The 27,308-nt window shown below is 37.7% G+C and overlaps 1 protein-coding gene across 1 annotated transcript in view; it reads right to left on the reverse strand.

The window, feature by feature from the left end:
* SLC13A1 (solute carrier family 13 member 1) overlaps nucleotides 1–27,308 on the reverse strand; it is a 96,233-nt gene that overhangs the window by 34,421 nt on the left and 34,504 nt on the right. Inside the window, exon 7 of the mRNA XM_066262192.1 lies at nucleotides 2,435–2,586. Within this exon, the coding sequence (XP_066118289.1) occupies nucleotides 2,435–2,586 (152 nt within the window). The remainder of the gene's footprint in view (nucleotides 1–2,434; nucleotides 2,587–27,308) is intronic.

A 27,308-nucleotide genomic window follows, 5' to 3' on the forward strand; every position in this document is an offset into this window, starting at 1 on the left:
TCTAATGTTAAAGCAAACTTGAAGGAAAATTATTGCTAAATTTAAAATACATTTTGAGCATTTTCTATATTTAAAGAATACTGGCCAAATTCCCATGACTAGGAGAATTAGAAGATTAGACAATTAGGAAAAAATAGTTACTGAAACGTTTTGCTCAAAGTACTACAATGTTCTCAATCTGTCGCTGCAAATAGAATAAGGCATTCAAAAAGTCCAGGGAACAGTTAACTAAAAGAAAGAAAATTTGGTAAGTACATTATGCAAGAAAACCAAAACCAAGGGTAAGCTCAATATGAATTCCTTTGATGGTATTAAGTAACTTCACGGGAATAGTGGAAAGCAGTATTTCTCTAACATCAACATCCATGAACCAAACATTTGATCTAAATCTTAGAAGAGATTTACCAAAGAGACTAAGATGTGGAAAATCTTTCTTTGGTGAATTCATGACAAAGAACAGAAATCTACTTTCAGAAAGGGACTGCTTACATTTCCTGTCTTTTTTTTTTTTTTTTTTTTTTTGTATTTTTCTGAAGCTGGAAACGGGGAGAGACAGTTAGACAGACTCCCGCATGTGCCCGAGGGAGGGGAAAAGAAAGACAGAGAGGAAGGAGGCGGGGGGGGGGGGGGGAGAAGCAAATGGGCGCTTCTCCTATGTGCCCTGGCTGGGAATCGAACCCGGGCCCCCCCGCACGCCAGGCCGACGCTCTACCGCTGAGCCAACCGGCCAGGGCCACATTTCCTGTCTTGAATTAGGGGGCAAACGCTCTCTGGCACTGTGAATTTCAGATGCCTCACCATAGGCCTAATGTCTTTCAAAGGTTCGTTTCTAAGCCGCCTGTTGAATATACACAATGAATGTGTACTCATAGAAGCATATGTGCACGTGGAGGTCTCCGTGGTATGGTCCCTTAACTTCTATTCCAGTTTTCTTGGTATGAAAGTTCTCATTCTTCCCAGAGCAGAGAGTGATATATTTGAGTCCTGGATTTCTTGGAAAAGTTATGCAGACAGAACATTTAGAGAATAATTTTAGAAAGCTCACACATAGTCTGTGAGTCCGCTTCTTCGAGTATACCTTCCTTGCCTTTGCACCTAAATTTTTCTGTGATAAGGTCCTAAATCCTATTTCAGAGTATCACGGTGGTGCCCACTTTCCTGGAACTCTGACAATAATTTGTACTAGTCGTACTTAAAAATATACCTTGGAAGCAGAATCAGTTTGAGTTCTCACATTAAAGCACGGTGTTTTAAACTATTGTTTCAAGTATAATGTCAAGTATTTTTAAAGAGTCGTCTCATTTAATTCTCACAATAATCATATAAACTTTGCTTATGTTAGATATGAAAAAAATTAACTCTTGGAGTGGAATGTACTTTTTTATATTTCAAATTCACAAAGAAAGTGACTGAATACTGTAAAATATTTTGCCCAAATGCTCTGACTATATCCACAGGTTCTTCATTTCTGCAATGGAGTGATAACTCAGTTCCAAACTTATATTTAGAGTCATACATCTGTCCTTAGAATACTTTATTACTGCCATTTCTTTTTCTTCCTTTCTTTTTTTTAAATGAGTGAGAGAGAGAAAGGGAGAGGGAGAGAGAGGAGCAGACAGACAGGAAGGGAGAGAGATGAGAAGCATCAATTCTTCATTGCAGCACCTTAGTTGTTCATTGATCACTTTCTCATATGTGCCTTGACCAGGAGGCTCCAGTCAAACCAGTGACCCCTTGCCCAAGCCAGTGACCTTGGGCTCAAGTCAACAGCCTTGGGTTTTAAGCCAGTGACCTTGGGCTCAAGCCAGCTACCATGGGGTCATGTCTATGACTGCACGCTCAAGCTACCAATCCCATACTCAAACTGGTGAGCTCACACTCAAGCCAGGTAAATTTGCTCTTAAGCTGATGACCTCGGGGTTTCAAACCTGGGTCCTCAGTGTCCCAGGCTAACACTTTATCTGCCAGACACTGCCTGGTCAAGCTGCCATTTCTTATAATTGCTTAATTCTTGAAATCTTTTTGAATTCAAAGCCATGCCTTTTACAATTAGTACCACTATTTGACATTCATCATTTAAGTTTAAATGCCAGTTCCCAAACCTTATATAAACTGTCCCACACAAATAATCCCTTTTTGTTACTTCTCCCATTTGCTGTATTATTTGTAATTAAAATATATTCCTTGTTTGATTAGAATGGTCAGCCAGAAATGATCTCTTCTGAGCTGACCTGGGGAATCTGTAGGCATCTGTTAATTTACTATGTCCTACATACTTAATTCTCAGTAGAAGGGAAGGTCTCTAGACCCATGAATAGCCTGATAGGGATCAGAAGAGTATTAACCCAATACAGCATCTTTGTCCATGGAGTCTCTAAATTAGGTCAGTTGTGTGCTGTCCATTATTAAGTCACTAATCCAGTATATTACTTACGTATTGAAATGTTCAGCGAAGATCAAGTTGGTGGAAGTACCAGTGATCGTTGTCAGCCCACCAATGGTAGATGAGTAAGCAATGCACAAACACATAAGTTTACACATCATGTGGTCCTTCTTTGTTCGGTATTTGGTTCTTGTGACTGCATTCTGTCCAACAAGAAAATGGACTGTGAGAACAGCTCTATTTGCAGTCATGACAAGCAGTAATAGCTTTGTTACAGATAGAATGTTTGTTTCTCCAAATTTCATATGTTGAAGCCTTACCCTGCAATGTGATGCTATTTGGAGATGCAGCTTCTGTGAGGTAATTGGGGTTACATAAGATCATAATGGTGGGGCCTTGGTCTAATAGGATTAGTGCTCTTTTAAGAGGAGATAACAGAGAGCTTGATCTCTCTTCACCATCTAAGAACACAAAGAAGGCGACACCCACAACCCAAGGAGAGAGCCCTCACCAGATAACAATCCTGCTGCACCCTGATCTTAGACATTTATTTCCAGAACTATAAGAAATAAATTCATGTTGTTCAAGCCACCCGTCTATAGTATTTTGCTATGACAGCCTGGTAGTACAGCATGTATCTTTCCATCAATAGAAATGTAACAATAAAAATATTTAACTTGAAACCCCTGAGATATATTACAAACACAGTCTTACTCATTTGCTCATGCTTCTTTCTTATTCCTGAACCAACCCTTTCTTCTGTTCTTTCCTTCTCACTATCACTCCCAAATCTCTCTACTGTTTTTCTGCTGACCTGGTGTTACGTGGTGGTACATCCCTAAGATTCTTCTAGGAGTGTTTCCCTATATTGGTGGCTGGATAACTATCACATGCTGATGAATAGTCCTTCAATATCTTGGCCTTATAGATCTTTTTATTTTTAACCTTATTTCCAGAAACCTTTAACTCTTCTATCTCAGTCACCCTCTCCTATAGCTCCACTCTGGACAGCAACATATCCTCAAATGACTCCGTCTTGGGAATCACTAATTCTCATGCATTTTGTTTCAGAATAGGACTTCTTAGGGTGAAAGACAAAAGCAACTTCATTTCTTTTCTTGCCCGTGAGCTATATTAACACTTCCTATTGGTCTGATTTTTGTTGTCCCTGGGGTGAAGTCTGGGGCAGAATCTATAACTTTTCTGGTCACTTGTTTAATACAGTCTTTCAATCACATTTAGTTAAAACAAACAGCAACCTCATTTGAGTAGTTGAAATATACAGTTCTCCATTGAATAGTAAAGATCTCAAACCTTCTCCCTTAGATCTCACCTGCTGTAAGGATCATAGTCGAAAGGAGATTGGCTTTATTTCTCTCTTCTAGCTTCAGTTCCTTCCATAACTTGCTAGTGTCAACTCCTAAACCCTTCCTATGCAGAGGATGGACAGGACTAGGAGAGGGGTGGTGAGGATTAGGAGAGGTCTTGTTTGACTGGTATGATGAAGACATGACATTAGTACTCTGTAGGTTTGATGACTGGTCCAAATGACTCCTACATCTGATGGGCTTTAAATGGATTTTTTTTAAGGAGAGAGAGAAAGAGAGAACAGACAGAGACAGAAAGAAAAGAATGAACAGTGATAAGAAGAATCAACTCACAGTATTGGCACCTTCATTGTTCATTGAATGCTTTCTCATATTTGCCTTGACCAGATGGCTTCAGATGAGCCAGTGACCCTTTGCTCAAGCCAGCAACCTTGGGCTTCAAGTCAGTGAACTTTGGGCTCAAGCCAGTGACCATGGGGTCATGTCTATGATCCCATGCTCAAGCCAGCAACCCCGTGCTCAAGCTGGTAGGCCTGCACTCAAGTCAGTGACCTTAGGGTTTTGAACTTGGGTCCTCATCATCCCAGGCCAACACTCTTATCAACTGTGCCACTGCCTGGTCAGGATCTTTTATGGATTCTTAAGAGATTTCAATCACTGAAATAATAACATTAGAGTCACGTCTCTCCTTTGCAGATAATGTATCTTTTTCACATGATTGTTTATGACACACTTGTGGTTTCTGCATATGATGGTCCACTCAAATCTCTTCAAGCTTAGGTCAACTTGCCTTGTCAAGAAATTCTCTTGGAGAAAGCTGGTTTTTCAAATGACCCCAAACACCACTTCTCCCATATATTTCTGACATTTGGTCCATGGAAAATAGATACCTCTTCCCTGTAGGCAGTAAAAGTGCATCTGAAATTCCCTTAGGTAAGGGAAATTCAGTCATGGCCTTTCACTTTCAAATTTTTCAAGTGTGTGTCAAATACTAGTGCATTGACCTCTTCTAAGTCAAAAGAATAGATTGAAGTTCTCCAAGTGGTGGTTTCTCCATCTCACCATCTTGAGGTAAGTGGGAGGCTCTTCTGTTCCCTCCTCCTTGGTGATGCAGGTTAGAGGGCACTGGGGAAAGTATTCCAACTTGTTCTAAAGGAAGACTATTTGTCAGCCTTCTTTAATTTTCAATGCTAAGTTTAAGCACCTAAACTGATGTTTAGTCATTCCCTTTGCAAGTCCTATGTAAGTGCAGTATGGGAAGACTTGGTACTGCAGTTCCCCGGGGCTAGGAAGGGCCTCACTTCACCATCTTACTGACAGAGAAGTCTGCTCCCTCACCGCAGCTTCTTCTCCCAACTCTGCTGTTGAGTTACTTCTATCCCATAATTACAAACACAGTGTGCTTAGCATGTAATAAACATATTTAAAGTTAAAATTGAATAAGTGATTAAATTCATGTCATTCTCACAACACAATAGGTTAGTATTGTCATTGTCTCACTCTACTATGAAGACATAGTAGAAGCCTAGAGAGGTTACATGACTGACCAAGGTCACAGAGCTGGAATGGCAGGTTTAGATTACAAAAGCAGGTAGAGCTCAGCCACTACACCAAATTGCTTGTCCTCCCTGAATTCATTCTCTTTCTCATCCCACCAAGCCCTCTCAAATTTATCTACTTAAGTGTTTCTGGACTCTGTTTTTTTTCTGCTGTCATTACTGTGTTGGTCTAAGACTTAGACCATCATCTCTGTGGGTTGCTGTAATAGCCTCCCTGTGGGCCTCCTTGTATCAATTCTGGCCTATTTCAGATCTGTTCTGCACATTACAGTCTTCTAAAAAAGTCTAGATGCATTTAAGAAATATACAAACAGGAGGCTCACCCTACTCCACTGCTGAATGTGACATTGGAACTGAAAGATCTTTTTGAGAACTCATGATAGGAAAAATGTTTCTTCTCACTAAAAGCCATTTGGATATTTGAATGGCATTTAGCACGACAGGGTCATGTGAATTGAATTGTAATTTGCCTTTTACTTTCTAATTAACTTAAAGGTTATCTCTCCCAGGGGTATCTACTCTTTACTCCAAATAAATTAATTTACAAATGTCTCCTTTGCCTTATATTTCTTAGATAAAAATGATTTGTATTCTTTATGATAAAAGTTTCCATTGAGAATTTGAAAAATAAATGGTAAGTAAATAAAATAGCAAAATAAGTTTATAAATTTTTATGAGTGAAATTTAAGGTTTAAATATTACTTTATTATAACACTTCAAACACAAGCCAGAAAGGAATGTATAGATTGGATATTATTAAGTTGATAATAAGAATAAAAATTTAAAGATGTAATGTGTATATAATTTCCCACTATCACGTTAAAACTTTCAAAAATACAAAGGAAAAATTTACTTTATATAAAAACTTAATGGCAAATATGTGCATATAGATACATCTATAACAATGATGAAATGCACCAGAAGACATGAAATTAAAAATAAAAATAGAAAAAATATTAATTTATTTGCCATGCTTTACCCCTTATGGATTTTCTACACTTTTTTCTTTTATAAAGATCTCTAAAACATACATTAATTCACATTAGGTGATGTCTATGAAAATAACACAGACAACTTAGGCACAGATTAAAAACTTAAGATAAATTCAAATTCTGTAGTACAGTGTAGTACTAATGTCACCATCCCCATTTAAGTGGAGTTGTCTGGGAGGTGGGATGGGGTGCACTACTTTTTCCTGGTTTTATCTAACCAGTCAACGTGAGTCCCACACAGTCAATTCTAGTGTTATTTTTGCTTAGGGCAGGTGATTGCTAGGCTAAGTTAGTTAAAGAGATGATACTGTAATAAGGCGTAAAGATTGAGGACCAAGGGGCCAGCAGTAGAGGGCAGTGGGCAGGAAAATAGAGCGCTTAGTGAGCCAGAGATGAGGTGCTGATTGAGCCAAATATGGCACAAGAGCTCCAGAAAGGAATGTGGAATGCGGGACGGTCCTCAGCAGATTAGTCTTCAGCTCCACAGGGCAGTAGTTTTGATATGAGACTAAGGCTTTGACCCTAGCATAAGAGGGAGGTGGAATCAGTCTTTGGGGGTAGAAAGTAAGACCTTGACTCTCACGGCATATATTTGCAGATAACAGCACAACAAAAAAATGACTGATAATGACTACATTCTTCAAAAGTGGAAAAGAAAGTGTGTGTGTGTGTGTGTGTGTGTGTGTGTGTGTGTGTGTGTGAGAGAGAGAGAGAGAGAGAGAGAGAGAGAGAGAGAGAGATGTTTTCTCCTAAGAGTTTAGGAGAGAAAAAAAAATCCAAAGAAAAAGTAAGAAGGAGAAGCAAAATATCTAGACAGTCAGAGGTGAACTGGCCAGAAAAAGTTTCCAGTGCTGGTACCCAAGGCACATTGTCATGGATGTACTGTGAGTGGACGTGCTTTTCTGGTATGTTTCATGGAACTCAATATACAGAGTGATGTAATTTTTAAAAATAAAAATATATGCACATACATATATTACATATATGGAGACTTTTTTCCACATACATGTATATAATGTGCCTAGAAACTAGAAATAAGACTGAAATAAAATATGTTAAAATTTTAACAATGGGATTATGGGGAGGGATATCTACTACCTTCTGGATATTTTTTGTATCTTCCACAATCATAAAAAGTTTTTTAATATATGAAAGAATCATAGACTATTACAGCAGAGAGATATTTAGATATTATCTGATACAGAGGCCTAACTTGTCAGAACAGCAGAATGAGTCTCAGTTTTGACATAGCTGGTGACCGCAGATTGAAATGGGAAGCCATGTATGAGTTCACTCTCGATAATTTTTCTTCTATCATCCCGCCTCCCAGAGCATTTTTTTTTACCTATGTGAGTGTTTAAAACTACATCTAAGACTTGATATTTAATTGCATTTCACACCGCATTCATCCAGGCAATTGTAACCTATTGTATTTGTATTCAATCCTCATTGTGTCAGACATTTGTATTTCACATAAAAAATCTTAGACTTTGAACGAGTTCCACAAATTCTCCTAAGTGGTTAAAAAATTTTGTCTAGGACATGACCAAATTCAGAATCTTATTACATCGTCACATGGGATGGTGTTCAAGGGACCTTTCAAAACAAAACTTCTGCAAGTCCAGAGGTAACTCACTATTGCCACCTGGCGGCAGTGACTGCAGATTCCAGGACCACGTTCAGCATTTCCCACCTCAGGGGCTAAAAACACCTACGTGAATCATGGCCTTAACCAGTGGTCTCCACAGCGCTCTAGAAAATAATTCATTTGGGTGAATATGGTATGACAACATTTGGGTTCTTATTTATATTTAAATAATTATGTAAGGCTAATTTCACAAAATATTAGTTCCTGCTAATCACATTCTGCTTGCCAAAGACAGCAACTTTAAAATATTCTAGCTCTTATTGGATATTTATTTGCACTTATCATAATAATATTCATACGATACTACGCCTTGATTTCTAAGGTGTAGGCATTACAGTTAATGTGACGTGAGCTTCCTTTCACAGCCTTCTCCACCAAACACACTCACACATATCATGTCTCATTCATCTTCTCATTATGGCTAGATAGTACTTATCGCAGAGTTTAATGCTCAGAATGTTGTCTAAAGTCTATTATCATCTTAGCATTTGGCTATATACTACTTTTCTTATTTTGCATTTTCCTCACCTCCTTAATTGTTTAGTTTTCTAAATACATTTCACTAAATCACTGGATTTTTTTCTCAGACTAGTTAAGTGATAGGATACCTAATCTATGTCAAATAGTCTACAGCTCCATAGTTGAGAACACACCTCTTTCAGAGCCTTCCTGCCTCTACACCTGGTTATTTTCTTCCCTCTAGACCTGCAATGGGCTATCTACATGTTAGTTTATCCTCTCACTTCATTGATAGTTTCATGAATATTGATTTATAGATTGGAAATAAATGTCACTCTGAATTTTGAAGGTATTTTTTTCTTAGTGTCTCTGAGTTTCAAGTGTTGCCATAGAGAAGTCTTCAGCCATTTATATTTTTATCCTTTTTAAGGAATCTGTTTTTCCCCATTTCCAGAAACTTTTAGGGTCTTCACATCACCCACAGTATTATGAAATCTCTCTCTTTCTCTCTCTTTTAGGTAAGAGGAAGGGACATAGTGAAGCAGACTGCCACATGTGCCCGAACAGAACTCACCTGGCAACCTCATCTTGGACCAATGCTGGGATTTGATGTTGACTGTAGGCTTCAGTGCATTATCATCTGATTGGACCTTTTTGTGAGAAAACCCAATGCTATATATTTTCATCTTATCTCTTGTGTGCATTGTATCCTTTAAGGAAGAAATTTATAATCTCCTGCCTTTGACACCTCCAGGGTGTAGGCCTAGTTAACAGAGCAGGTGGAGTGCCAAGTCAGGGTTCTCACTGTTCAGCATATAAACTGTCACTCAATGCCCTTATTTTCATTGTGAAACCTTTCCCCAGCCCTGAACTGTGTCTTGTTCTCCTTACTCTCTGCTTCATCATGTCTAAAGACTACACTTCTCTTAGGTGGGGGAGGAGCAGTTGTATTCATGTTAAGTTGGGGAAGAGATTTAGATATTTAACTGTTTCATAAGTATTTTTTACCTACCCCTACTTTTCAGCATTTTAGAAACTTGGAAGGCTACGGCCATTTAAATCGGGTTATTGTCATTCCTCACTGCTGGCTTGGGATGCCACTTCTGCGGGCTAACTGGATCATTTCCCACCCATTCTTTTACTTTCCAGCTTCCAAAATGCTCCTGCTATCTTCTCTGCTCTTGACATTTAGCTAATTGTGAGTTATGACTTAAAAGGCTCATCTGTTCTTGTTTTAATAGAGATTCAGGATAGAGTGAAGATAAATGGGCCTATTCAATCTGCAATATTTCTCTTTTAACATTTAAAAAAGACCAAGAAATAAGTGAACATTAACTAGTAAGTGTTGCACAGAGTTTGGCGGTCAATTCATTGGACAATGATGTAGGTAAAAGGGGAGTGGAGAGGAAAAGCCCCCAGTGTGCAGAGGGGCTGACACTGGCCCTATCTTCTTTGCAGCTGTCGGCTTATTGGGTTTACAGGGTATTGGGTAAGTGGCTAACAGGTTATGCTTTCTCATTTTAATGAAGCCAACTCTCTCATGATAGGCACATGGCTCTAAATGATTTCTACAGGAAGTGATTTATGAAAAGAAACAAGAATGAAGAGAATAAGTAAGCAAACAGCAGAAAATATAAGAGGAGAGTCCTTTGCTCTTGACACAATCTCTTCATAAAGATCTGGTGAGGCTGTGATCAGTAACAACTTGAACAGCTCAGAGAAGGTGGTGACAAAATTGACGTTATCTATAAAGCTCCTTGAAATGTGAGTCATAGTCACTGTAGTTAATAAAGAATTATGTTGCATAGGGTGAGATGGGATAGTCATTTATATAATTCGAGTATGATGAATAGATAGATATTAAAAATTTAACACTCCAGGCATGAGGACTCTTCATAAAAAAATTCTACTTTTTCAACCATGTTGAAAGTCAATTTAATTCAAGATTTATTTGCCAAAATCATGTTATTCTAAATGTTAAATATTTAGAAGCTTCACTTGTAATTTTTTAGTGAAGAGCAGACAGTAAAAATATATCTGATATCGGGAAACAGCTTACTTTTTCTATAGTGGTAAAAATGACTGAAATAGTATCTAAATAATGTAGCAGGTTTCTCTATCCAGCTACATGATAAGTCAAATTCCATGGTAAATGAACCATTCTTTAAAATATTTAAAAGTGTCTTTAAAAATGTAACACTAAACTGATACACAGGTAAGAAATCAGCCTTAATCGCAAAAAAGTGGAAGTGGCATCTCAATGACTGAACAGGCACCTTTGTGACCTGAGGGTTTCAGTTTACTCTTGTGCAGGCAGAGTGGGACACAGCAGATGATACCTCAAGTCCATCCTGTCCAGGGGACCGGACAGGAAAACACTCCCAAAGCTGGTGTCCTTTGAAGTAGACAGCAAGAAAATCTCACGCTGACTTCAGGGAAAACATAATATGTGTTGAAAACTCATAGCCACGAGCATTTTTTAACCTTAATTGGTATGTGTATTAAAATAAAAAAAAGGCCCTCGCTGGTTGGCTCAGTGGTAGAGCGTCGGCCTGGCGTGCAGGGGTCCCGGGTTCGATTCCCGGTCAGGGCACACAGGAGAAGCGCCCATCTCCTTCTCCACCCCTCCCCCTCTCCTTCCTCTCTGTCTCTCTCTTCCCCTCCCACAGCCGAGGCTCCATTGGAGCAAAGATGGCCTGGGTGCTGGGGATGGCTCCTTGGCCTCTGCCCCGGGCACTGGGGTGGCTCTGGTCACAACGGAGCAACGCCCCAGAGGGGCAGAGTGACGCCCCCTGGTGGGCGGGCCAGGTGGATCCCGGTCGGGCGCATGCGGGAGTCTGTCTGTCTCTCCCCATTTCTAGCTTCAGAAAAATACAAAAAAACCAAAACAACAACAACAACAACAAAACAGTAATATAATTCAAAACTCTTCCATGCAGCTGCAACTCAGGACTTGAGGAATTCCCATAGATGTTTCAAGGAAAATGAACATTTCAATATTTAAAAGCACAAAGCATACAAGAAAATAAGGTAACAAAAGTAAGAAACAACAGGAAACAAAAATAAGCCAAAGAGAAAGATCCACAGAACTTCAAACACTACAGTTAGATACAAAATATAAGTCAATTTATTTATGATTAACATAGTTAGAGAAAGGATGGAAAGTATGAGTAAGGAGAAAGAAACTATAAAAATTACCAAGTAAATCTTAAAAAGAGACAAATAGAATTTATAGGAATTGCCTGATCAAGTAGTGGTACAGTGGATAGAGCATTGGCCTGGGACACTGAAGACTCAGGTTTGAAACCCTGAGGTCACTGACTTGAGTGCTGGTTCACCAGCTTGAGCACAAAGTCATGGGTTTGAGTGTGGGATCATAAACATAACCCCTTGGTCACTGGCTTGAAGCCCAAGATCAATGGTTTGAGCCCAGGGTTGCTGGCTTGAGCAAGAGGTCACTGGCTCATCTGGAGCCCTCTGGTCAAGGCACGTATGAGAAAGCAGTCGATGAACAACTAAGGTGTTGCAACTCTGAGTTGATGCTTCTCATCTCTCTCCCCTCCTGTCTGTCTGTCTGTCTCTCTCTCTCTTAATAAATAAATAAATAAAAATTTATAGAAATTAAAATTTAAATAACTGAATTTAAAAACTCAGTGGGTAGGTTAAATAGCAATATAGACATAAACGAAGGGAAAATTAATGAACTGGTAGAGAGATCTGAAGTTATTCTTCATAGTGTAGTCCCGCAAGACAGAGAAGAAATGAGATGTTAGGAAGCATGGAAAAGAGACTGAGACAGATCCAGAAGAAATACTGGGGAAAGAAGCAGATGGTCACTTCTCCTGTGTGCCCTGACCAGGAGTCAAACTCCAGACATCCACATGCCAGGCCTACACTCTATCACTAAGCCAACTTGCCATTGCCTTAACTTAAAATTTTTATTTTTAGAGTGACGTCACGGAAATGGCACCATGAGCAGCGCGTCCGACAGCTCTCCCCTAAATCACAACAAATTTATCAACTAGAAACAGAAAAATTTATCCTCGGAGCATTCCGGAGTTCCACACAAACTGATAGCGAAAGGACTGTTATCACTTGAATCTGAGAGACGAGGGTGTGGAGGAATCTACCACAGGGACGTTCTTTCAAACCGCGAGGAAGTGCGCCTGTGGTGAGTCAGCCCATACTTGGGAACCTCGAGCAGCCGCCACGAGCCGCCGCCGCAGCGAGCCGCCCCGAGCAGCCGCGCGCGTGCGCCTGGTCCTGTTGAGCACCGCTGACGTTCCCAGCGGCCCGCACACTGCGAGTGGGGGTTGCTGGCCACCGGTGCCCGGAGCGCCCCATTCGCACGCGTGCCTTGGGCATTCCACGCGCCCAGGGCGCCCTGCTGGCCCGCACACCCAGGGTGCTCCATTATCCTGCGCCTGGTGCGGTCCAGCCGCCAGCGGTGGGGCGAGCGGGAGAGGCTTGGGAGATTCTCTCCATGGGCGGGGCACCTCACCCAGCCATTCAAGCTAACAATCAAGCGTTGGGGGAGGGGCGCGCGCAGGCAGCCTAAAATACCTTCGGAAGCACAGCTGCGACCCAATCACTGAAATTAGCTTAACCCATGAAATCTGCGCACCCTCGGTTCTAATTGATAAGATCTCTCTCAGTTCAGCGATCCAAGACAAGAGGCGTGATATTTTTTAGTGCCTCTTGCTAAAGGGGCGGGGGCAACTTCTGATTGATAGAGCCTCCATATTCAGGGATAAACGCTAACAAGAAGGACTTGGCAGATAATAAGGTCTATACTACACTAGTCGCAAGCAGAGACTAGTGCCTCTTCTTCCCTGCAAAAACAGGCTACAAAGTGTGGAAAGCCTGGGTTGAGAGGTCCAACTGAATGCTAGGCGCTGAACAGTCACCTTGACAACAATTGACTCCCACCCCCGCCTGATTACACTGGAGGCCCTGACTCTCAGAGCCTTTCCCAAAGCCTTGCACTGAGTGGGGATAGAGTGGGGATTTCCCAGCTCTTTGAGCCTCTTACTCCCCAGGCAGAAGCAGTTGCAGCCTTATAGCTGGATCACCAGGCTGCTAATTCAGAAAGGGGGGACTAGGAAAGAGAATCCAGGAAAGCAAACTCTCTCATCGTTGGACCCTGCAAACGCCAACAAGCCTTGACTTCCAGCAAGACTAAAGCCAATTATATGACATTGCCATAGAATCCCATCAACTGCAAATCCCTACCTAAGTGTGACACAGGGGCAAAGCCTGGGGTACAGAGTCACCGACCAGGAAGAGGGAGAGAAAAGAAAAAGGAAGAAGTTAACCTCTCAAAATCAAGAAAAATCCACAGACTTTACAACTTGATCCACTAATTTTTTTTTTGTTGTTGTTTGTTTCTTCTATCTTATTGCCTTTATTTCCTCCACCTTGGTCCTTCTATTCTCTGCCCATCTTATGCTTCCCCTTTCTTGAACTACACTACCCATGAGTGTTGCATTTTATTTCTCTTCTTCATCCTCACTCTCCTTTAAGGTTATACTCCAAAACACTTAACTCTCACTCTCTCCTCTTTTGTTTTTTTTTGTCTTGCTTTATTTTGTTTTTTTCTCTTCCTATTTTATTTCTTCCTTCGTTTTTCTCTTTTTCTTATTTTTTCCTTTCTATTCATTTTTTCTTTTCTCATTTTACTTTCCTCCCATATAACCCTCAATCACGAACAAATTAATTTGGGACTCAAGGCTTTTTTTTGGCTTTATTTCTCTTTTTTGCTTTTGTTTTTATTTTTTTTTTCTTGTTTGTTTATTTTTGTGGCATTTTGGGTCCTCCCAACCCAAGGTCTCCATTGTATTTAGTCTTCGCTCCACTTAATACAACAGATTTTTACTTATTATTTTTATTTTTTCTTCTTTATTATTCTTTTTTGGTCCTTTTTTCTGGTTCCCTCTTATCCCTCTCATTATATCTCTTAGTTGACCATCACTTACAAGCAAATCATCTTATGCTTGTCTAAGATTTTCTTCCTTTTTTTTTTTTTTTTTTGCATTTAGTAGGTCCCTACTCCCTTTTTTTTTGCCCCTTGAACTCTTCACCCCAAATCAGGCCCTCCATTATAGGCACGATATTTCCCTGAGGAGGGGAGAGGAGGGAAAGAGAAGAGAGAAAAAAGGGGGAAATAATAAATTATTACTGTTTTTTTTTGTGGGCTGTTTTACCTTTTTTGTGTGTGTGTTTTTTGTGTGTGTGTGTGTGTGTGTTTTTTTTTTTTTACTTTTTACTCTTTATTAATTCTAATTAGTGCTATCAACAAGACCACCCTCAGATGCCGATAAGAAAGAGGAAATCGAATATTATGGATACAAAAGAAAGAGAGGTAACACAAATAGATGTGGAAAAATCTATGGAGAAAAGACTTAACATATTGGAAGCCTTGGAGCTAAATGACAGAGAATTTAAAATAGAAATCTTAAAAATACTCAGAGATATACAAGAAAACACAGAAAGGCAATATAGGGAGATCAGAAAACAACTCAATGAACACAAAGAATATATTACCAAAGAAATTGAAACTATAAAAACAAATCAAACAAAAATGAAAAACTCAATTCATGAGCTGAAAAATGAGGTAACAAGCTTAGCTAACAGAACAGCCCAGATTGAAGATAGGATTAGTGAAATAGAAGACAAACAACTTGAGGCACAACAGAGAGAAGAAGAAAGAGACTCAAAAATAATAAAAAACGAGAAAGCCCTACAGGAATTGTCTGACTCCATCAGAAAGAATAACATAAGAATAATAGGTATATCAGAGGGAGAAGAGAAAGAAAATGGAATGGAGAATATACTCAAACAAATAATAGACGAGAACTTCCCAAGCCTGTGGAAGGAACTAAAGCCTCAAATTCAAGAAGCAAACAGAACACCAAGTTTTCTTAACCCCAACAAACCCACTCCAAGGCACATCATAATAAAGATGACACAAACCAATGACAAAGAAAAAATTCTCAAGGCAGCCAGGGAAAAGAAGAGTACAACATATAAAGGAAGGCCTATTAGATTATCATCAGATTTCTCAGCAGAAACTCTACAAGCTAGAAGAGAGTGGACCCCAATATTTATAGCCCTGAAAGAGAGGAACTTTCAGCCAAGAATACTATACCCATCAAAGCTATCCTTCAAGTATGAAGGAGATATAAAAACATTCACAAATACAGAAAAGATGAGAGAATTTATCAACAGAAAGCCCCCACTCCAGGAAATACTAAAGGGGGTTTTCCAACCAGATTCAAAGAACAAAAGAATACAACACCACAAGTAACAGCTCCACCAAGAACACAATAAAACCAAACTTAAACTGTGACAACAAAGGAAAAAAAGGGGGGAGAGGATGGAGATTAACAGTAGCAAAGGATGATGAAGTGCAGAAATACTTATAAGATAGGGTACTACAATGAATATGGTAGGTACCCTTTTCATTACTTAATGGTAAACACCCTTAAAAAAACCACCACAAAAACACTTGACTTAAAAAAGGTAGCAACAGAGGAAAGAAGTATGGAACAGAAACAAACAAAAACAAATGATAGAAAAACAAAAGAGAAGAATCAAACTAGATACAAAACTAACAGAAAGCAATTTATAAAATGGCAGTAGGGAACCCACAAGTGTCAATAATTACACTAAATGTAAATGGATTAAACTTACCAATAAAAAGACACAGAGTAGCAGAATGGATTAAAAAAGAAAATCCAACTATATGCTGCCTACAAGAAACACATCTAAGCAACAAGGATAAAAACAAATTCAAAGTGAAAGGCTGGAAAACAATACTCCAAGCAAACAACACCCAAAAAAAAGCAGGCGTAGCAATACTCATATCTAATAATGCTGACTACAAGACAGAAAAAGTACTCAGAGACAAAAATGGTCATTTCATAATGATTAAGGGGAAGTTGAATCAAGAAGACATAACAATCCTTAATATATATGCACCAAACCAAGGAGCACCAAAATATATAAGACAGCTACTTATTGACCTTAAAACAAAAACTAACAAAAATACAATCATACTTGGAGACCTCAATACACCGCTGACGGCTCTAGATCGGTCATTCAAACAGAGAATCAATAAAGATATAGTGGCCTTAAACGAAATACTAGAACACCTGGATATGATAGACATCTACAGGACACTTCATCCCAAAGCGACAGAGTATACATTTTTCTCTAGTGTACATGGAACATTCTCAAGAATTGACCATATGTTGGGCCACAAAGACAATATCAGCAAATTTAGAAAAATTGAAATTGTACCAAGCATATTTTCTGATCATAAAGCCTTGAAACTAGAATTCAACTGCAAAAAAGAGGGGGAAAAACCCACAAAAATGTGGAAACTAAACAACATACTTCTAAAAAATGAATGGGTCAAAGAAGAAATAAGCGCAGAAATCAAAAGATATATACAGACAAATGAAAATGAAAATACGACATATCAGAATCTCTGGGATGCAGCAAAAGTAGTAATAAGAGGAAAGTTCATATCACTTCAGGCCTATATGAACAAACAAGAGAGAGCCGAAGTAAACCACTTAACTTCACACCTTAAGGAACTAGAAAAAGAAGAACAAAGACAACCCAAAACCAGCCGAAGAAAGGAGATAATAAAAATCAGAGCAGAAATAAATGAAATAGAGAACACAAAAACTATAGAAAAAATCAATAAAACAAGGAGCTGGTTCTTTGAAAAGATCAACAAAATTGACAAACCCTTGGCAAGACTCACCAAGGAAAAAAGACACAGGACTCAAATAAATAAAATCCAAAATGAAAGAGGAGAGATCACCACAGACATCATAGATATACAAAGAATTATTGTAGAATACTATGAAAAATTATATGCCACCAAATACAACAATCTAGAAGAAATGGATAAATTCCTAGAACAATACAACCTTCCTAGAATGAGTCATGAAGAAGCAGAAAGCCTAAACAGACCAATCAGCAGGGAGGAAATAGTAAAAACTATTAAAAATCTCCCCAAAAATAAAAGTCCAGGCCCAGACGGTTATACTAGTGAATTCTATCAAACATTCAAAGAAGACTTGGTTCCTATTCTACTCAAAGTCTTCCAAAAAATTGAAGAAGAAGCAATACTTCCAAACACATTTTATGAGGCCAACATAACCCTCATACCAAAACCAGGCAAGGATGGCACAAAGAAAGAAAACTACAGACCAATATCTCTAATGAATACAGATGCTAAAATACTAAACAAAATACTGGCAAACCGAATACAACAACATATTAAAAAAATAATACATCATGATCAAGTGGGATTCATCCCAGAATCTCAAGGATGGTTCAACATACGCAAAACGGTTAACTTAATACACCATATCAACAAAACAAAGAACAAAAACCACATGATCTTATCAATAGATGCAGAAAAGGCTTTTGATAAAATACAACACAATTTTATGTTTAAGACTCTCAACAAAATGGGTATAGAAGGAAAATATCTCAACATGATAAAGGCCATATATGATAAACCATCAGCCAACATCCTATTAAACGGCATAAAACTGAGGACTTTCTACCTTAAATCAGGAACAAGACAGGGTTGTCCACTCTCTCCACTCTTCTTCAACGTGGTGCTAGAAGTTCTGGCCAGAGCAATCAGACAAGACAAAGAAATAAAAGGCATCCATATCGGAAAAGAAGAAGTAAAGGTATCACTTTTTGCTGATGATATGATCCTATACATCGAAAACCCGAAGGACTCCACAAAAAGATTATTAGAAACAATAAACCAATACAGTAAGGTCGCAGGATACAAAATTAACATACAAAAGTCCATAGCCTTTCTATATGCCAACAATGAAATATTAGAAAACGAACTCAAAAAAATAATCCCCTTCACGATTGCAACAAAAAAAATAAAATACCTAGGAATAAACATAACAAAGAACGTAAAGGACCTATATAATGAAAATTACAAAGCATTGTTAAGGGAAATCGAAAAAGATACAATGAGATGGAAAAATATTCCTTGTTCTTGGATAGGAAGAATAAATATAATCAAAATGGCCATATTACCCAAAGCAATATACAAATTTAATGCAATTCCCATCAAAATCCCTATGAGATTTTTTAAAGAAATGGAACAAAAAATCATCAGATTTATATGGAACTATAAAAAACCCCGAATAGCCAAAACAATCCTAAGGAAAAAGAATGAAGCTGGGGGCATTACAATACCTGACTTTAACCTATATTATAGGGCCACGATAATCAAAACAGCATGGTATTGGCAGAAAAATAGACACTCAGACCAATGGAACAGAATAGAAAGCCCAGAAATAAAACCACATATATATGGTCAAATAATCTTTGATAAAGGGGCCAACAACACACAATGGAGAAAAGAAAGCCTCTTCAACAAATGGTGTTGGGAAAACTGGAAAGCCACATGCAAAAGAATGAAACTCGACTACAGCCTGTCCCCATGTACTAAAATTAATTCAAAATGGATCAAAGACCTAAATATAAGACCTGAAACAATAAAGTACATAGAAGAAGACATAGGTACTAAAATCATGGACCTGGGTTTTAAAGAACATTTTATGAACTTGACTCCAATGGCAAGAGAAGTGAAGGCAAAGATAAATGAATGGGACTACATCAGAATTAAAAGTTTTTGCTCAGCAAGAGAAACTGATATCAAAATAAACAGACAGCCAACTATATGGGAACTGATATTTTCAAACGACAGCTCAGATAAGAGCCTAATATCCAAAATTTACAAAGAACTCATAAAACTCAACAACAAACAAACAAACAATCCAATAAAAAAATGGGAAGAGGACATGAACAGACACTTCTCCCAGGAAGAGATACAAATGGCCAACAGATATATGAAAAGATGCTCAGCTTCATTAGTTATTAGAGAAATGCAAATCAAAACTGCAATGAGATACCACCTCACTCCTGTTAGATTAGCTATTATCAACAAGACGGGTAATAGCAAATGTTGGAGAGGCTGTGGAGAAAAAGGAACCCTCATTCACTGTTGGTGGGACTGTAAAGTAGTACAACCATTATGGAGGAAAGTATGGTGGTTCCTCAAAAAACTGCAAATAGAACTACCTTATGACCCAGCAATCCCTCTACTGGGTATATACCTCAGAACATTGATACGTGAAGACACATGTAGCCCCATGTTCATTGCAGCACTGTTCACAGTGGCCAAGACATGGAAACAACCAAAAAGCCCTTCACTAGAAGACTGGATATAGAAGATGTGGCACATATACACTATGGAATACTACTCAGCCATAAGAAATGATGACATCAGATCATTTACAGCAAAATGGTGGGATCTTGATAACATTATAAGGAGTGAAATAAGTAAATCAGAAAAAAACAAGAACTACATGATTCCATACATTGGTGGAACATAAAAATGAGACTAAGAGACATGGACAAGAGTGTGGTGGTTACCAAGGGTGGGGGGGAGGGAGGACATGGGAGGGAGGGAGGGAGAGATTTAGGGGGAGGGGGAGGGGCACAGAGAACTAGATAGAGGGTGACGAGGACAATCTGACTTTGGGCGAGGGGTTTGCAACATAATTTAATGACAAAATAACCTAGACATGTTTTCTTTGAATATATGTACCCTGATTTATTAATGTCATCCCATTATCATTAATAAAAATTTATTATAAAAAAAAAAAGAAAAAAAATTTTTTTTATTTTTAATGGTTTCAAATGTCCCACTCAATATAACACCCTCTACATACTACATCATGCCCCCACAGGTCCCATACAAAGTTTCTCTACCCCCATTCAACCCTCTTTGCCTTCCCTCCCCTTTCATTTCCCTCTGGCTATTCTATTTCTTTCTTTTTTTCCCCCCCTTTTGTATTTTTCTGAAGCTGGAAATGGGGAGGCAGTCAGACAGACTCCTGCATGTGCCCGACCGGGATCCACCTGGCATGCCCACCAGGGGGCGATGCTCTGCCCATCTGGGGCGTTGCTCTGCCACAATCAGAGCCATTCTAGCGCCTGAGGCAGAGGTCATGGAGCCATCCTCAGCGCCTGGGCCAACTTTGCTCCAATGGAGCCTTGACTGTGGGGGGAGGGGGAGAGAGACAGAGAGGAAGGAGAGGGGAAGGGGTGGAGAAGCAGATGGGCGCTTCTCCTGTGTGCCCTGGCCGGGAATCGAACCCAGGACTCCTGCATGCCAGGCCAATGCTCTACCACTGAGCCAACCAGCCAGGGCTGGCTATTCTATTTCTTAAGCTGAGGTATGATATATCCCATTTTGCTCATTTTATTATTTCTTAAAAATTATTATTACATTTTATAAATAAGTATAAAATATTTCATAATTAATATATATAAAACAATTTGGAGACAAAATAAATGCATTTCCTTGTTAAGAAATGCCATTGAAAGATGCATAGAAAAACGTTGCTGAGATTTTAAGAACAAAATACGGTATTAGAATACATTAGTGTGGGAGGTTTACTGTATAATTAGAGGAAAGTACAGATGCTTCCAACATGGCTGAGCTTATGTTATTTGCATGAAGATTTATGAAGACTAGATATCATCAACAGTCAATCATTTCTTTAAGGACAAAATGTTTGTGGAAACACAGCTAATTATAGCCATCAATGGAGTTAGGCTTTGACTATAATAAAAATTGAAATCTGGAGTGAGGTGATGTTTACTGGTTGCTTCTACAGTTCCCTTTCTTAATGAATGTTAAATAAAACCTTTATTCAAAAGTGAATTTATGTCACAACTGTTGCCACCCACTTCTTTCTTGTTTTAGAAAATACACCTGGCAGAATTTCAGATGGATTAGGTTTTAAACACTTGTCTATATCCAGGCATTTACCTGCACTTTAGACCCTTTGCAGATCATACTGGATTTCCATTCTATGTCAGAAATTTAATCATTTCTCCTGATATAATACTATTGAAAATGAGGCTTCTAAATTCTCAGTTGAATGGAATAAGTTCTCATAGTTGGATTAATGAGTAGATGAGTTATGATTTCTTTTAAAAGTTCAACTTCACTTTGTGGTCTTAGAGGCACAGAGAACTGCCAGGTTCAAAAAGATCAAGTCAAGGGCCCCACACTTCCAGCTCGGAGCTGAACATCGACTGAGGGTCCAATGCAAACCATGATCATTACAGCTGATACTACTCTGCATGACTGAAATCTCTCAAGACTTGAGTAGAACTCAAAATTTTCACCAAAACAAACAAACAAATAAATGAGGTGATGTGTATGTCAATCAACTATATAGATGGGGAAATCCTTTTATAACGAATCCATTAAATCACCATGATGTACACTTTAAATATCCCACAATTTATTTTAACTTTATTCAGGTATAATTGACAAATAAAATTGTAATATATTTAAAGTGAGCATCATAGTGATTTGACACATGTATACATTATTAAAAGATTACCCCCATTGCCTAACCTGTGATGGTGGCGCAGTGGATAAAGTGTTGACCTGAAACACTGAGGTCACTGGTTTGAAACCCTGAGCTTGCCTGGTCAAGGCACATATGGGAGTTGATGCTTCCTGCTCCTCCCCCTTCTCTCTCTCTCTCTCTCTCTCTCTCTCTCTCTCTCTCTTTCTCTCTCTTCTCTAAAAATTGAATAAAGTCTTTAAAAAAAAAAAAGATTACCCCCATCAAGCCAATAAAACATTCATCACCCACATATCTCACATACCATATTTTTTAAATTATTGAGATATTCAAGTACTACTCCCCTCGTCAATCTCAGCCATGCAATAGTGTTATCAAGTGTAGTCTCAGCCATGCAATAGTGTTATCAAGTGTAGTCTCAGCCATGCAATAGTGTTATTAAGTGTAGTCTCAGCCATGCAATAGTGTTATCAACTGTAGTCACCACATTTTACACTAGATGCTCAGACCTTATTTACTTTATAAACAAAAGTTTGTATCCTATTATGAGCCTCTCCCTATTTATTTAATCCACCAGCCCCTGGCAACCACTTGTCTCATCATTGTTTCTATGAGTTTTCTTTCTTTCTTTCTTTAGTTAGTTAGTTAGTTTTAGATTACACATGTAAATGATACGATGTAGTATTTGTCTTTTCTCTGTCTGGTTTACTTCACTTAGAATAATGTTTTTAAGGTTCATCCATGTTATTACAAATGACAGAATTTCCTTCTTTCTCATGGCTGAGTAATATTCCATTGTAAATGTATGTCACATCTTGTTATCCACTCATCCTTTGGTGGACACTTAGATTGTGTTCATATCTTGGCTAGTGTGAATAATATTACAAGAAACATTGCTACATATAATGTTATGTAATGTTATGCATATAAATCTTTGAGATAGTGATTTAATTTCCTTTAGATAAATACCCAGAAGTGGGGTTGCTTAATCAGATGGTAGTTCTTTTTTTTTTAAATTTTTTGAGGAACCTTCACACTGTTTTCCATAGTGACTATATCAACCTACATGGGATCCCTTTTCTCTACATTCTCACCAGCATTTGTTGTCCCTTGTCTTTGTGTTGCTCTTGTGATTCCTAAAGAATGTGGGGTAGTCTGTGTGTGTGTGTGTACATGTGTGTGCATGTCTCATCACCTTTCTATAAACCATAGGATTTGGCTGCATGAGGAAAAGGAGACAGCTAGGTTGTGCCAGGTGAGGACTGAGCCGCGCTAACGCTGGCTTTGCCACACAATTTCACCCAGTCTAGGGGAAGAAAAGAGTAATCAAGAATTAACTTTTGTTTGTAGTACCTGTTTGGCCTTACCTAAAATACCTTTTTCCATGTTTGATCTGCAGGCCAGATACTAGAACTGATATTGTCTTACTTAAAAGAACTAATGCTTCTCATCTCTGATATTCTGAACCATGCTTATTACTGTTATATGGTTCTGTGTATTCTCAAAGAACATTTATAAGTCCTATCTTATAGGATTTAATTTTAAAGAATAAGAATTTTAATCTTAAAACTAAACAATACCTAATTAAAAGCAAGATTTCAATTCATTCACAAAAATTTTCCTTTGAAATTTTTCCCTTGGGGAACTACAAATGATATAGGATGAAAGGAAAACAATGATCTCAGCCCTTTCATTAAAAGCATGTTGATTTTTCAATTCCTTTTATTTGAGGATGGCTGAAAATTTAGAAATTGAACTAGTGAAAAACTCTGGGGTATATCTTTGAAAAATACTAGTGCTTATAAGAAAGGGGAAAATCTAGCAACTTGGGTTTTTTTTGGGGGGGTATGAAAATATTAAGTTTTTTATACCTGGAATTAATTTCTCATGGATGTAATATAAGTGGTAGTTGGTCTTTGTTTCCCCCCTGGAACCTGACAAATACATGGCCCCATGTCCCTTTTGGGGGGGTTCCTTTTTTCTTGCTCTGCTTTTCTTCTCTAAAAGTGATTTAGCTACTTTTGGAGTACTGCAGGATCTAAGGGCTATATATCTACCCACCATTTTTATTCTGGCATAAGTAAAGAGTCCTGCTACTGTTTGGATTATGGCAACTGGCGGGTAATAAATAACATCACTTTTCTAGGTGTGCTCATAGGAATCAGACTCTTAGATATTAGTCCTCCTTAATCAGTTCCTGGAATTACTGAATAGGAGCTACTGACTACTCATCATCTTCAAAACCAACACATGATTATCACCATCAGCTGTAGCAGCAGCAGCAATGGCAAAATTGTCTTCGTTATTATCATCTAGATCAGAATTTTGCCATTCTATCAAGAATTTTAGGGCTGATAAATTTATTTTTAAACCTTTATTTTCTTTCCATAAAAATAAAATTAATCTTCCCAAACAGTCAAAACAATCCTGAGAAAGAACAAAGCTGGAGATAGCACATGTCCTGACTTCAAATTTAAAAAGCTATGGTAATCAAAACAGGTTGGTACTGGCATAAAAATAGACACATAGATCAACAAAACAGAATCAAGAGCTCAGAAATAAACCCTCACATATGTGGTCAACTAATATTTGCAAGCCAAGAATACTCAATATGGAAAAGATAGTTTCTGCCATACGTGGTGTTGGGAAAACTGGATAGGCACACGCAGAAGAATGAAAGTGGACCCTTATCTTACACTACTCACAGAAATCAACTTGAAATGGGTTATAAGCTTAAACTATGAAATGAAACCAGGAAGCTTCTAGAATAAAACATGGGGGAAAGCTTTTTGACATTGTCTGGACAAAGATTTTTTTTTTTTTTGGATCTGACACCAAAAGCACAAGCACAAAAGCAAAACTTAACAAGTGGGACCTCGTCAGACTAAAAAACTTTTGCAGCAAAGAAACCATCAACAAAGTGGGAAAGCAGCCTATGGGATGAAGAAAAGATTTGCAAATCATATATCTGATAAGCGGTTAATATCCAAACTATGTAAAGAACTCAAACACCTCAATAGTAAAACAAAACAAAACAAAAGCCAGATTTTCACAGAGAAGATATACTAATGCTCAACCAATCCGTGGAAGGGTGCTCAAAATCACTCATCATCAGGTATTACGTGCAAATCAAAACCACAATGACATATCACCTCACAGCTGTTAGAATGGCAATCGTTATAATAGCATTATTCTAAGAGGACAGAGAAAGACAAATACTGCATTATCATTATATGTCGAGTCTAAAAAAGCCAAACTCTTAGAAATGGAGTAAAGCAATGGTTACCAGGGGCTGGGGGTGGGGGCAACAGGAAGATGTTATTCAAAGGGTACAACTTCCAGTTATAAGATGAGTACGTTCTTATAATACAGTATTTTGTGAGTGGTATACATTGTCTTATAAAACAACAATATAATAATACTTATATACTTGAAGGTTTTAAAGACAGTAGATCTTAAATGTTTTCAACACACACACACACACACAATTAATTATGTAACATGAAGGAGGTGTTAACACTATGGTGGGAATCATTCTGCAACATGTAAGAGTATCAAACCAACATGTTATGCACCTTAAACATACACAATATTATGTGGCAATTATAATTCAATAAAACTGTAAAACAGTGATATTAATCTGATACATGGTTTTACCTTTAACCTTTATCAATTTGATTCTTCTATTACTATTGTTTATATTCAGAATGAGTTGTTTTAATCTAATTGTAATTATTTAAGAAAAATATTGCTCAACTTATTCATTCACTCAGAAAATATTTACTAAATGCTTATTCTATGGCAATTAACTAGATATTTGAGATACAAATCAGCAAATGGACCATGATTTTAGTGGAGAAAACAAAGAATTAAAAAAAATTAAAAACTAGGTAAATTGTATAGTTTGTAAGAAGGTGTTTTCCATGCTTTGGAAAACAGGGTGGGTTTAGGGGGATTAGGAGGAGGGATGTATTGACTACAGTAAAAATAGGTGGTTAGGGTGGACCTCATAAAGAAGGTAATATCTGAGCAAATGTTAAATATATATTTCTTAAATATATATTACTATAATCATTAACTTTAGAACTTATTTGGGAATAATTCTTAATTTTTTTGTACTATTGGGAACTTCCTGCTTGTGACATATATAACTTTATATAAATCAGTATGAATGTTATTGCCTTTAGAGATAAATATATACTGTATTTGTTTAAAAAGTTAAGTAAGCATATAATTCTAAAAGATGAATTAATAAGCTTATTGGTCATCTTTGATTGATTTGATTATATTAGCAAAATATTTTAATTAAATTTAACAAAAATCTTTAATTTTTTTTACTAAGCAAATGGTGATTCAAATGCATGACATTGTAGTAATTTTCATTAGAAATCAAACTTAATATTTTAAGGAGGAACACAGCAAAGTGATGCCAATTCCCCCAAAATCTAACCCCTCCTATTATTTTTGTTTTTGAAATCTATTTGAAACTATACCCCCTCAGAAGTAGTAATGTTTAAATCCTTTTTTAAAATTTGTAGTTCAAATTCAAAGCCAAACCTCACAGCATTTATTTTAATTCAATAGAATGTGCCATCTATTTCAAGAAGAATATAAACCAAAACATTGTAAATGTAAATATTTCTTCTTTTTATAACAAGATAAAATAGGCACAGATTTTTCAACATAATCATTTTGTGTTAAATTCCCTACTGTAAAAACCTAGCCAAGAACAGGTGCAATTTTATTATAATCATAACACAAACCATATAATCTGCTCATTCCTGAGAAGAGATTTATAATTATTAAAAATCAAATAAATGTACCTTAAATGCACAATGTGTAAAATACTTTCATGATATTTCTTATAAAGACTACTTCGTAGAGTAAAAAGATCTCCCTTTATTTATTTTTTTATATAACGCTGAATTTTTATGCATTGGGTTCTAGAAAAAAAAAATAGATTCATCACTCAAAGGCCTTGCTCTTCTCTCCCAAATTCAAATCTCAGTCTTTATTGCCTAAAATGCACCCAAAGTATCTTACTTCTCTCTTTTGAAAGCTTATTTCCCCCTCCCTATTCCCCATCTCAATCAGTAGCATCATGATGAACCAATAAATCCCCAGTCCACTGTAGCAGAAGCATCTTCTATACCTCCCTGTCTCTCATCCCCAAAGTCTGCTTAATCAAAAAGTCCACTTAGGTTCATCCTCATCCCCTCCCCCTTCCCAATGTTGCCCCCGTAAGCTCCTCGAAGGACAGAACTTACATTGCTTCCTCAGCTTTGAAGCTCTCTGTTTCCCCTGAGATGAACTAAACTCCTTTGCATGTTACAAACCTGTAACCTGGCCCAATTTATCCATGTGCTTCACTCCCCACACCAACACACATCTCTAGCACCTGCAGGAGATGGCTCCTGAATAAAGCCTTGTTCTCTACATACTGTACTTGGTTTTTCTATTTCATTGTATTCTCTGAATAGAATACCTCTTCCTT

The sequence above is a fragment of the Saccopteryx bilineata genome, chromosome 2 (assembly GCF_036850765.1).
Source record: "Saccopteryx bilineata isolate mSacBil1 chromosome 2, mSacBil1_pri_phased_curated, whole genome shotgun sequence".
Classification (NCBI taxonomy): domain Eukaryota; kingdom Metazoa; phylum Chordata; class Mammalia; order Chiroptera; family Emballonuridae; genus Saccopteryx; species Saccopteryx bilineata.